Below are 13,300 nucleotides of genomic sequence, written 5' to 3' on the forward strand. Positions count from 1 at the left end.
CCAGAAGATGCATTATTGCAAAATTAAAAAGGCATTGAACTACACGAAATATTTTAGAAAAAAACCTATGAATTTGAAAACTTATATTTAAAGCTTTACATATAAGTAATTGATCCCATGGAGACTTTTGGGGCCAGATTCTTTGATTCAACATGGTCACCTTGTACACTCCCAGCAGAGAATTCACTCTGTGTAGCAGGAATCTCCTCAGAGTATGCCAGATCAGGGTGGTGACCTATCGGGGGTGGGGGAGGGTGAGAAAAAGCATAGCGTAGCTGAGTCTCCCATGCCCAGTCCTATGCTTGCATAAAGAGACTTTATGCAAGGCTGGACAGCCCTGAATCAGGGAGCCACAACTGGCACCTTCTGGCTGCCACTCTCAGCTCACATCATTAAGCTTCAAGTAGTAGATTCTACTACACCTACCTTTCTATTAGCAGGTTAAAAATTAAGTGAATGATGGTTCCTGCTCCAAACCGCTTTCCACAGGCAGAAAGTTCCACCTGCGTCTGCAATAGATGATTATGGCTGTGATCCTGCAAGTGGATCTGGGTCGGCAGATCTCAATACTCGCATAGATCCAGTTGCAGGATCAGGGACTTAGTTGTTCGGATACAAACCTGATCATGTGATACTGATATCAGGCTTAGAACCAGCTCCCTCTCCCAACGGTTTTCCTTTTACTAACTTCAAAGACTTATTTTCTCTCCCTCATATATGTGAATGTCCTATGGGATTAGTTCTGGTCTTCAATAGCTAAAAAAGCTTGCCATGAATACAAACTAACCTATTCTGCAAATGGTGGACATTGTGCAATTATTTAACTTTCATTTTTAATAGAGCACTCTAATAATTTTTGACAGCTCAAGAGTAATAGTCAATGCTGTGAACATAATACTCCTGAGGAGAGATTTGCCCAGCACTTAGCCCTCCCCTCAAGTAGGCTGGCCTCAGGAATGTGGATGCTTGTTGTTATAAAACAACATAGAAAAAGTTGAGTTCAACCACTTACTGCACAGAGCCCATAGAAACAATCTAGTGAGGCTGTGATCTGTCTTGCAGTCCAGGCAAGTAGGAAAAGCTAGCATGACTTCCCTCCTGCAAGATAAACTTTATGAGATCCATAGTCAGGCTCCTTCTCCCAGCAAAGACTTCCATCACTTTACCATCACCAAAACAGAGGTAAAAATTGTTCATTGACTTTCAATTAGCATTGTCAAAAAATCATCAGCTCATAATTGTGTTTCCAAAAATGTTACGCTTTGTATTCAAAGCATATAGAGCATCACACAATGTTTTCAACCTTTTTTTGCTTCACAGTAATGTCAGAAGATGTCTTTTGTGAAATAAGTTTAGTCCTATCATTTGTATTGACTGATCTTTAATGCTTTGCTAAACAAGATGCTTAAAAAAAGTGAATTTGAATTTCTTTTTCAAACTTGCAGTAAATGATCTGACATTCACTGTGCTGTTGGTAGTGACACTTTTACTCCTTGCTTTGTTAGTTTTGATAGTTCAATAGCAACCTAATGTTACATCATCATAGAAATACATGCAAAAAATTGTCTTAATATGACAGTAAGCTTGCAGAGTTAAAATCACTTATTCAAGAAATGCAAAAGCTAGGTTCCAGCAGCAGTGCAAACTTGGCTGATTTTCACATGTTGTATGCCTTGTAGTATATGGATAACATTTTCAGAAGCATCTATTACTTAGGAGTCTAAGTCCTATTCTCAAAAGTGACTTAGGCAGCACAGCTGAACTCTTATACACAGTTTTACCCCTATATTTAGAGAATGTCTAATCCAATCGTTCTCATCCTTTTCCATTCTGGGACACCAGGCATACGCACCGAGTTTCTAATGTGCCAGGAGGTGCTTGCCCTGACTCTGCCCCAGGCCCTACCCCCACTCCATCCCTTCCCCCAAGGCCCCACCCCCACTCTGCTTCTTCCCGCCTCAGCTCTGCCTCTGCCCCAACTGCGCCAGGCCCTCGCTCCTCCCCCTGGTGCCTCCTGCACGCCACGGAACAGCTCATCTTGGTTGGTGGGAGGCTCTGAGGGGATAGGGAGGCACTGATAGGGGGTTGCCAGTGAGTGCTAAGCACCCACCATTTTTTTTCCATTGGTGCTTCAGCCCTGGAGCACCCACAGAGTTAGCGCCTATGATCCCAGGTAACAATAGGAATAAAAAGCACCTTTAATTCTACTGTCTCTCAAATAGGTCAGTTGGAAAGTCTAACAAAACTGATATTTTGACCACTTTTTTTTCCCAAAAAATGTTTATTTTTTTTTTCTGATCAGCTTGTAATATGAGATCGGGTTTCTTGATAAACTTAACGTTTGTCTGTCACATCTTCCAGAAAATTGTTTTAGAGGGAATTTTTTCAGTAGTCAGGGCTAAATTTTCAAAGAATCAAGCTTAAACTCACTGTAAGAGTACAATGAAGGGCTTTTGGGTTTCTTTGTATAGTTGACGAAGTAAGATTTAGTACTGACAGAGAATTTTTCCTTCCTTATATCTGGAAATAAGACTCTCTGGCCTCTACAGAAGAATACTATGGGATAGCACGATGGACTGCATGTATGTCTTGTTTCGTATAGTATTGTCCTAGGTTCCTTTCCTTTTGTTTTCATGTATGGTATAAGAGTTGTGCTTAACAAATCTTGTCATAATTGAGAAAAATAATGTTAATAAAGAGACAAACAAGTGCAAGACTGTGTGTGATGTTGATGCAAGTTTTTTAGGCTGGTGAATTTAAAAACATCAACAAAGAAACAAAATCCTGTAGATAATTTCAGAGAGGCTGTGTGGTTTTGTTTTACACTGATTTACAAATGAGCATGTTTAATTGATGCATACATCTACAGCTTTGTGACCCCCCAAAAGCAGTATTGGACGAGTGATATACTGTACAATTGTTTTGGTAAACATTGATAAAAAGCTTCTTTGTGATACTAGTCCTAAATTTGTATCTTTTCTTGTATAGTAAGAGATCAAAGACCTCGGCATAGCTGTTTTTTGTTTGAATTTATTTTTGGCTCAATTAAATTGAATTTAGTCCCTGTATCCACACTCATTCTTCTTGGTGCTGGTCGTTGTAGGTGATCTGGAGGTCATGGAGGATTTCCTTGCGGCCTAATCAAGAAAAGATTTTCCCAAAGGAAGTGAGGAAACCCCACAGTGATTTTTTGCTGGATGAACAGTTACACAGCAAGTATTGAGTTAGCAAACAAAGAACAAACAGTATGACTAATGTGGTATATAGATGTCCGAATACCACTGCTGGTTTTGGGTTACATATTGTTGTGTTGTATGCACACTACGTCCCCATTTTGGGATGGGTCGTGGGTGTGGGGGCACCGCAATTACAGTCTACCAGACTGTCCTCATGCTTAAGAGAGTATGGGTCACAGGTTAGAGTCAATATGGCAGCTCTTGAGTTTGGGGCTGCGTGGCCTAATGGCCAGAAACAATATGGCTGCCCTCCAGCACAAGACAATATGGCCTAATGGCCAGAGTCAATATGGCTGCCCTGGGGGCAAGGCAGTATGGCCCAATGGCCAAAGTCAATATAGCTGACCTTGGGATTAGGGCTGCAGGGCCTAATGGCTGGAGTCAGGGGCCACCACCCGGGGCCTGCTCCACCAGCTCCCAGCCCTGGGCCCTGTCAATGGCAAGTGTGATCACCATCCAGTCAGCAGGGCTCCTACCGCAACACTCTGACCTTCCTTGGGTGGGAGATACCAGTCACACCACCTCCCCGGGCAACTTCCTACTGTGTCTCCTGAAGCCGGGATCTGTTCTCTGTCAGGGTCTCTGAGCTCCTCAGTGCAGGTAGTTTCCTGGGATTCCGACTCCGGTTGGCTGGCCATAAGCAACAGGTCTCCAGTCTGGTCCTCGGCATCGCTGGTTCCTGCAATCAAGTGCTGAAGTGGTTCCTGGGCTGGAGCCTCCACCAAGCATCCTCCCTCCTCGGTGGCCAGCCTAGAATGAGTTGGCTGGTCCCTTTTATACTGAGGCAGCAATCGGAGCATACCCAGCGGGGTCTGAGGGGGTGGGACTTCTGCCACCCATAATGTGGGGTTAACCCTTTCTTGTCTAGTGCGGTGTATGCACACCCTGTCACATATACCCTTCTTTTTACCTGGTTAAAAAACTTTATTCTCAAATCCACAACTCATTCCTGAAATCATTTTATACTATTTCATAGATTCCAATCTATGGAATATCTATCATGTGTCTGTCTCTTCCCTCCCCCTGCCCCAACAATGTCAGTTATATAGAAGATCCTTGGACATAATTTGCAGACCAGGATTTGTCCTTCGTGCCCATGTAGAAGCAATACAATTATCTATATTAACAAATTAAGTTTTTCTCATAGTGAGACGCTTGACATAACAAAGCTAAATGTAGTGGTGTGCAATATAGTCAATAGGACTATTTTAATTTATTTAAATCCTTTTTTGGATCAGTCAGTTATTTTAGAATTATCTGTTTGTTTTTGTTACATGGTGATGGTTGTAATGAACAGGGCAATAAACATGTAACCCCATATGGTACAGTCGCTATGGAGAAATCCATTAATCATTGTACATGTCTTAAACACACATTGAAAACCCTTATGCCTTTTGTGACAAATGTGATACTTAATTTCAAAGTGTTTTCTTCTGAGGTAGCTGGTGTTTATATAAGGAACTGACATGCTTTCAGTATGCAATGGTCTACGGCATTTCTATTGCAGCATAGTGTTCTAAGACAAGGAAATGGCCTGTGTTCATTCTGCTGAAGAAAACTCTACATCTTTCATTTGACATGCCTGGGCAATTCACCCTTATTATTCCACTTTTAATTATTATGGAAGCTTGCCCTTTTGGAACCTGTGGAGGTTTCCCCCGCAATCTAGGGTGTCCTCACATCCCCTTCCTCTGACTCTGCCTACAGCCTGTCAGGAGCATTGACACTGCAAACACCTTGCATCAGTACCAGGCCCAGCACCGAAGAGGTTCAGGGCCCTTCTTACAGGCAAGTCTGAGAAGAATGGGAACTAGACCAGTCCCCAGAACCAATGGCACCCTCTTCCTCATTCCCTGATGAGGCAATTGTGGCAGACCCTATTTCTGTGACTCCTGATGATTTCAGGACACATCAGGAGTTGAAGACGATGACTTTGGCCCTGGACATCACCCAGAGGAGGTCCAGGAAAAGTCCCACAGGCTTGTGGACATCTTGACATTGGTGGCCCCGGCTAGTATAGCTCTGCCTATTAATGAGACTATTTTAGAGCCCAACTAAGTTCTTTGGCAGACCCCAGTTCCCTTACTGCCTACTGCAAAAAAGGTGGAGAGGAAGTACTATATCCTCTCTTGGGGGTTCGAACATCTATATCATCATCCCCCTCAGGGCTCCCTGGTAGTTTCAGCAGCCAATAAAAGAGAGACAGGGACACCAGTAATCAACCCTGAAGAACAAAGAGGCCAAGAAGTTGGACTTACTTGCAAGGAAGCTTTATTCCACAGGTGGGTTACAGCTTGGTATTACAAGTGAGAAAGTTTTGTTGTGGTGATAGAATTTTTCATGTGGGATACAGTTTTAAAGTTCAAGGACAAGCTCCCAGATGATGCAAAACAGGATTTCCACATGTTGATCAAGGAGGGCAAGTTGATTGCCAGAGCAGATCTGCAGGCTGGTCTGGATGCAGCAGATTCTGCAGCTCATGGCATAGCCTCTGCCATTGCTCTGAGACACTTGTCATGGTTGCAATCTTCTGGCCTCCCTCCAGAGGTTCAGCAAACAGTCCAGGACCTCCCATTAGAAAAGTAACTGCTCTTCTCTGTAAAAACTGACAAGACACTGCATCGTCTCCAAGACTCTAGAGCAACCCTAGAGTCCCTGGGCATTTACATCCCAGCAGTAAAGCAGAAAGCCTTCTGTACTCACCAGTCCCAGGGATTGCAGGGGTTTGCCCCTCAAGCCCAGCAGTTGCCAAGGAAGAAGAGCAGAGGTTACTAAAGATACCCACCAGCATCCTCTGCCCCTGCAGTTTCTGGTTCATGAAGGCATCATCCTCCAACACCTCACTTTGATGAGCTGGTCAGGAACAGACTGCCAGTTCTTAGAATGCCATCTTTTTCTTCCCTGATTTTTGCAAACCACCTGTCCCACTTCCATAGTGCTTGGGTCCACAACACAACAGATCAGTAGGTTCTAAGCATGGTGGAAGTGGGATATACAATTTATTTCTAACCTCCCATCCCATTTCCCTGTCCCTCTTCAGTGGCCTCTCTCATGAGGCTGTGTTGCTGCAAGAAATACAGTCACTTCCCCTTGTAGAAGCTATAGAGGTCCCTCCATTGTTCAGGGGGAAGGGGTTTTACTCCCAATATTTCTTGATCCCCAAAGGAAAAGGGGGGTCTTGGGCCTATTTTAGATCTAAGGGAGTTAAACAAGTTTGTGGGGGAGAAGTTCAGGTGGGTTGGGGAGAAGATCCACAGATCCCCAAACAGGCCAGAACATTGAGCTGCAGTGCAGCTCCCTATGGTCACTTCTCCAGTCCATGGGCTAGAGTGGTGGCTGCAGTCCTCCTTTCCCATTTGCATGTGGTGTTGAGGCTACTGGATCAATATAAATAGTGATCCTGTGGCCCCCTTCCCAGGCCAGTGCCCATAATAACTTGCCATCCCAGCCTGTATGCGACCTGGTGCAGAGACTTCTGTGGTACAGACAGCCTTTTTAATTCTCCTCTTCCTTATAGCTGTCCTATCCACCACATAGCCATGAGTTGAAGAAGGTGAGCATGAGTTATCTCCTCCGCCCCGCCAACCCCATCCAGACTCTCAGCAAATCCTGTTGCTTCTTCCTCCCATAACATCTCTAAAAACTGCCCCCTCTCTTTTGTCCCCTACTGTTAATTGTAATCTTTTTCCTGCTAGATCACAGTCTCTTTCCTCCTAACACAAGGGTGTGCACATGCTCCTAGTGCTGGATCCTTCGTCTAATTACAGTGTCACACTCGGGACCTTGCATTCATGAACATGGCTTAAAATTACTCATTTCCAGAAAGCTGTTTATCTGCAGTTTATTTAGTATCTACTCTTTTCTTCTTTTTACACAGAGCAAGTGCAGAATATCTTTGGTAACAAGATGCTGGAATACACGCTGAATTTGTGTCAGGGATGTTATGATTTCCTAACTCGAATGCCTGATAACCTGATTATGCACATCCTGTCATTTCTTAACTCAGATGACATCAGAGAGCTGTCAAAAACTTGCAAGAAGTTTCAGCAGGTAATTTTATAAGTACTCACATTACTACTGATGTTGCAATGAATTTGAAGCGAAAGGAGTCTTAAGGTTATGAAGGCTGGAGCTTTACATTATCATTTTTGACACAGGGGCACTGTGATCAGTGGATCCATCACCACTGATTTCTGTGATAACTAGAGATGGGACTAAGTAGGAGAATGCAGATCTGGATTTTGAACAGTTCAGGGGTATCAGGATCTTCCATCTCTAGTGGGAATTAGAATCTTGCTATGGACACAAATAATCTAAAACCATATTCCGCTTGGCCAGTTGAACCTTTATGATGTCACAGCCATGCCTCCGAACACTAGAACTGACAGCTTGAATTCTAATCATCAAAAACAAAATCCTACAATTGTGATTTTAAAACATATGGACTTGGGGGAGGGAGGGAAAAGATGAAAACTACTAGCTCTTCCTGTTTCTTTTCTACCCTCATCTAATATGTGTTTTGTATCTGAACCCCTCTGAGGAAGCTTGATAACAGCAAAGGTAAGGTTTCTTCCCCTCACTCTTTCACAGAACCCATTCCTCATTTCCCTTTCCCTCTGCTCTTTCACCTCTCCCTCTCTCTCCCCTGGTGCATCCTGGGAATTGTAGTACCTGAACTCAAAGCTACTAGAAACACCTGAGAACAAACTTACAAACACAAACTGGGGTAGCTATCGGCGCCAAGCTATATACAACAATGGGCTAAGAGTTTCACTTTTAAAATGTAGCTGCATTCTCTCTCTGCACCTTTCCTACCAACCCTTTCCCTTGTCTGTCTTTGTTTTTTCCACCTCTCATAAGCTCTTTAGCAACTGAATGGGGAGCCTTAAACCAGTTCGCCACTCAGGTTATTCACTTAAACTTTACCATGAAAGTTGCCTAGCCAAGATGAGAGCAGCAATTGGGTTGATAGAAGTTATGATTTCTTTTGAAGTTCTGCTATGGGAAGCATGGGACAGGATCTCTATGTGCAGTAGAAACCTATTTCATTCCAGGGCCGCCCGGGGGTGGGGGCAAGTGGGGCAATTTGCCCGAGGCCCCACAGGGGCCCCCACGAGAATATAGTATTCTATAGTATTGCAACTTTTTTTTATGGAAGGGGCCCCCGAAATTGCTTTGCCCCAGGCCCCCTGAATCCTCTGGGCGGCCCTGTTTCATTCTACAAAAATCTTTGAAAGTCAGTTACCCGGAGGCAGTTCCAGCACACTGCCAGAATTGAGTGCTTGCCAGACAGTCAAAGGGTCAAGATGTCAGTTGTCAGTTTTGATCTTAGCCAAAAGGCCGAGAAGCATGTTTCAGTTCTTTTCCTATAGTATCTCATTGGACCTGCACTTTGGACTTCTAACACCACTTGGCCTGTGATTTGCTAGCTAAATACACTGTACCTTTGTGCTGAAGTTAGCAGAACATCCTACTTTCTCAAACAAATCAAGGGCTGTTGACAGGGTGCACATAGGCCAAATCATTTAATATCCCTTTCCTTTATCTAGGTCCTTATGTGACTCCTCCTCACCCTGACAAGCCACCATAGCTAAGCACCATGCCACAATATCTGTTAAAATAGTTTAATATATATATATATAAATTTAACTTTTAGTTAATTATTTAACATATTTTAATTAATTATTCAATTATATATATATATATATATATATATATATATATATATATATATATATATATATATAAACAATGAAAATCTCTTTCTTCCCAGCTTGTAGGAGAAATAGCTGATTAGTTTAATTGTGTATGTGTATGCATGAAGAATTTATGGAGAGAAAACTAAGTAGAAGAGACACATTCTGCAGTTAGTTGTGAATATAGTAAATATGGTAAGGTTCATGATGATTCCTATCTCTTCTGATGGTGAGTTCCATAGTCTAGGTCCTGTGTCTGTGAAATTCTATCTCCCCCACTAATCAGCCTCGCTGTCATGAACGATAGTGGTCATGGGAGGGAGAGGTAATCTCTCAGGTAACTAGGGCCAGTCCTAAAACCTTTAGTTGCACCCTATATTCAATGGGGAGCCAGTGCAGAGAGTAGAACACCAAGGTAGCGTGTTGACAGCAATCCATGTTGTTAAGCAGATGGCGGGCTGAGTGTTACTACTTCTGAATCCCAGTCAGTTTATTTCTCTCTTTAGTCATTGGCTCTTTCATCTAAAATTATCAACTGCATTAACCAATGTATGAGAGAAGTTACAACACACAAACAACTTTTACTATTCTGGTGCATCTCTGTCTTTGACACTGGGTAGCAGAAGAATAAAACAAGCTATAGCTCTCAAACAGAACTTGCATAAGACCTTCTTCTAATACTACAGCTTGCACTTCATCTTTGTGGTAGCATCCAGATATATTCAGGAATCAAATTACCAGCAATTTTTTTGTTTTTGCAATGAATATTTTACAGTACCCTGAGCAAGCCCAATGAACACAGTGCCTTCATTTAATGTGCATCATTTAGTCCCTATAATCATCATTTCTCACTTTAGTGATTTTAATTACTGAGAGATCAAGTCATTCAAACAGAACACATTAAAAGGAGAAGGTAGTGGGCCTGATTGTGCTCTCAGGTACAAGAGTTTTGCAGAAATGTTACTTCATTGACTTCAGTCTGAGTTACTCGAGATTACAACGAGGGAGGAGAATCAGACCTAGGTGACCCAGATTTTCAAGTGTCCACTAATATTTTGTGGTTAACTTTAGATATAATCAGCCTGTTTGTTAGAACTGGGTGCACGGGGCCATCTGGCAGGCATGAGACCCTCCCCCACATCAGTGAATGGCCCTCTGTGCTGATGCATTTTTTGCAAGGCTCCAAGCTGAATGCCAGCACTGTGCACACCCACATAGGGACCCCCAGCAAAGGGGGGGGGGGTGTTGGAGCATTGTGGGTGGGAGGAGGCATAACCAGACATCCCTTTGGCACACTGATTTTTCTGCTACCGCAAGGGCCAAGGACTATGGAAATGGGAGGTGCAAATATGGATAATCCTCAGGGCTGCCTTAGTCTGTGCCAGGGGCCAAGACAGCACCAACCAGCTCCCAAATAGGGAAGGCATAAGCTACATCTCCTCAGCCCTCATGCTGGCACTGGACCAGGGGCATTTCCCCTTCCTGTGGGTACATTTTGTAGAGTAAGATATTGTGGGGGGCAAGGGCTCCCTCAACCCCCTCCAGATCCCACTGTCCATCATTTATACTGTCCCCCCCACACCCAATTCATAACACGAGGAGTTATCTGAGTCACACAAATAAGCAAGAGTAAGGTCCTCTCCCCTTTCCCTTAGGAGAGAGGGCAAGCTGGGTGACACCAAGACAGGCAGAGGTGGCCTGTCTCTCAGGTGGTCTTTCTGGACTCAGCTCTATGTGCTTGGTCTATCAGATCTATTGCCTGTTAGTGGGGCTACCTTCAGCCCCTCCTCTTGGGACGTACTGCTTTGCAGCTGGCCTGTGCAGCTTTGGGAGTATCACAGTCTGTGACTGTCTCCTCAGCTGACCTGTCTCTGTTATCAGCAGTCTCTAAAGCTAAGCAGCCTTCTCCCTGTTCACCCCTTCCTGTGGCAGGTTTTCCTTTTTAAGCTCCTCCCCTCCAGGCAGAATAAGTCTTGCAGGTATGCCTCATTAGGGCTGAATAGGCCCAGAAGAGCTCATGAATCTCTTCTCCCGTAGACCAAGGGCATGTCCCTTCACAGATGTAAATAATTTCATTCAATAAAACTGGCATAAGTGGCAATTGAACCGTTTGGCATTCAGCAGATGTGCAAACCAGAAGCATACACACCAAGACGATGAAGGTATAGGGAACTGTAGGAACAGGAACTAAAAGGGGATGCAAGATAAAGCAGCTTCCCACAACAAGTTTAAACTTACATCCACCACATCACTCCCACAGGACAAATTCAGCTCTAAGATAAGGAAGTTCATCTTCTACTGAGATCATGATTCTGATCGCACCCTGTTTTTACTAAGGAATTCCATTTACTTCAGTGGAGTTACTCTTGTTTCATCAGGATGGGAGATCAAAACCAGCCCAACTGGCGTCAATAGGCATTGTAATCACGTATGCCAGGGTTTGGTATGCACAGAGTACCAAATCAGTGCAAATTCATTTGTTCTGCACACCCAGTGTCCCACACTGTCCCCTTAAGAGTTGCACACAGAACACATGTGGAAGGAGGGGCAGTTGCCTCCTCTGGACCCAGTGGAGGCCTCTCCCTGGGATCTGGAACATGCATGGGGAATGGAAATGGGATAGGCTGTGGGGAGAACACACATCAGCCTCCTTACAGCCAAAGGGAAATTCCCTAGAGAAGATAATACAGGCTGTATTTTCTGCAGAGCCTTCTCCCAGTGGTTGCCAAAAGCAGCCAGCCATTGGAGTGTGCTGCCAGGGTCTGGAGCTAGTGCAGCAACACAGGGCCTCTGCATGAATGGCCTGACCTCCTCCTACTTATCCCCCAGGCTTAGAAGTGGGCCCAAATGCCTTTCCCATGGTGGGGCCAAGCTCCTGTCTTCCCTCCCCCATGGGATAATGTAGCAGAGAAGAGGGGATCACTGCAAGGGGATCCTCATGGAGGTTTCCTTCCTGGGCCTCCCTCCTACAGGTTTATCTTTGGGAAGGGGTTGACCCAGGACACTGAACCAAATTACATTACTTTGTTGCTTATGTTCATCTTCTTATACAACTTATATTTATACCATCTTTTAAGACACCACTGAAATTAGTCCCTGGTCTTGTGAAATATTTTGCCAAACAAGGGTATTATTTAGCTTGACATTTTGGAAAAAGTAGAAGAATTTGTATGATATTAGCAGTCAAATCTCTTCTAAACTTGTGCCACTTTTAACCAAAGTGTTTTTCCCCATTGGCTTCAGTAAAATAATGTAGAGGAAGAACAAACAAAAACAACTAACCACCCCCAAAAAAACCCAACTAGCTATGAGGGAGTCAGATTCTGAGGTAATTTACACTACTTTAAATCTGGAGTAACTCCTGTGACTTGAGATTTACACCAGTATGTTCTAAAATGAGATCAGACTCTGGCCTAATGAAGTGTATATTGTGTAATAACCATTGCAAATATTTATTTTAGTTATGTAGCAGTGAAGAACTTTGGGAAAGAATTAGACTGCTAGAAGATAAACACACTCATGATCTGAAGATGATGAGGTTCCCAGTTTACAAGAAGCTAACGTACTTCAATCAAAAGCCCAGTCATCAGAAGCAGATGCAGAGAAGACAGACCACATTCTTTTAAAACTGTTTGGCAATTATCAGACTAGACTGACAGACCACACATCTTTTTTCATATTATGTTGCTATTGTTATTAAAAGTCTATTGTGGAGATAAAGAGAATTATAATAAGTAAATATGAATTTTCTCTAGAAGTTTAAGAGATCACAGAGCTTTCCTTTCATAAGTTAAAACTGAAAGGTACCATTAATTTGAAAACCTCATTCCCATCTACATTTTTTTAAAAATCTTTATTACAAATAATTCATCAGAAAAAGATTAGTGATTTTTATACCTTTCTCTTTGTGTGTGTGTTTTCTTTGTGCACGTAACATCATTTTTGTGTATAGTCAGTTTCACTGTTTTGTTGATGTTTCACAGCTCTATTGGGGCACTAGTTAGACAAATCTGAAAGCGAACCCGTGGTGTAGCTGACGCCTGCCTAATGGAGTCTTTGAAAAAAAATAAAGACATGAAGGAATGACTTACAGCAATTTATTTTATTTTATTAGGTAGAAAACGTAAAGGGTGCTGTATCAGAAAACTGAGTTGTTGAAGTTGCCAGTGGGAAGTTTTTGAAATTTAGTCAGTGGGCATTTATAAATGCTTCAGGCCATGAATATATTTTACTTTATGATCCTTTGCAGTCCACTTCATTCTGCCTTACAAAAAGTAGCTCCGAAGATGCACATATTCTTATTGTGGTTCACTACATACAGAAGGACTTACCCACTATAAAATATTGATGACTTGACCCATAAGTAAT

General features: G+C 43.1%; 1 protein-coding gene across 1 annotated transcript; it reads left to right on the top strand.

Annotated features, from left to right (window-relative positions):
* The first annotated feature begins 1,050 nt into the window (after positions 1 to 1,050).
* LOC128827101 (F-box only protein 36-like) lies at positions 1,051 to 13,019 on the top strand. Its single transcript, XM_054010838.1, has 4 exons — positions 1,051 to 1,182; positions 3,104 to 3,212; positions 7,114 to 7,286; positions 12,394 to 13,019. Exons 1-4 carry the CDS (start codon positions 1,087 to 1,089, stop codon positions 12,556 to 12,558), a joined length of 543 nt encoding a protein of 180 aa, XP_053866813.1. The 5' UTR covers positions 1,051 to 1,086; the 3' UTR covers positions 12,559 to 13,019.
* The last annotated feature ends 281 nt before the right edge of the window (positions 13,020 to 13,300 follow it).

This window comes from Malaclemys terrapin, chromosome 1, assembly GCF_027887155.1.
Source record: "Malaclemys terrapin pileata isolate rMalTer1 chromosome 1, rMalTer1.hap1, whole genome shotgun sequence".
Lineage (NCBI taxonomy): Eukaryota > Metazoa > Chordata > Testudines > Emydidae > Malaclemys > Malaclemys terrapin.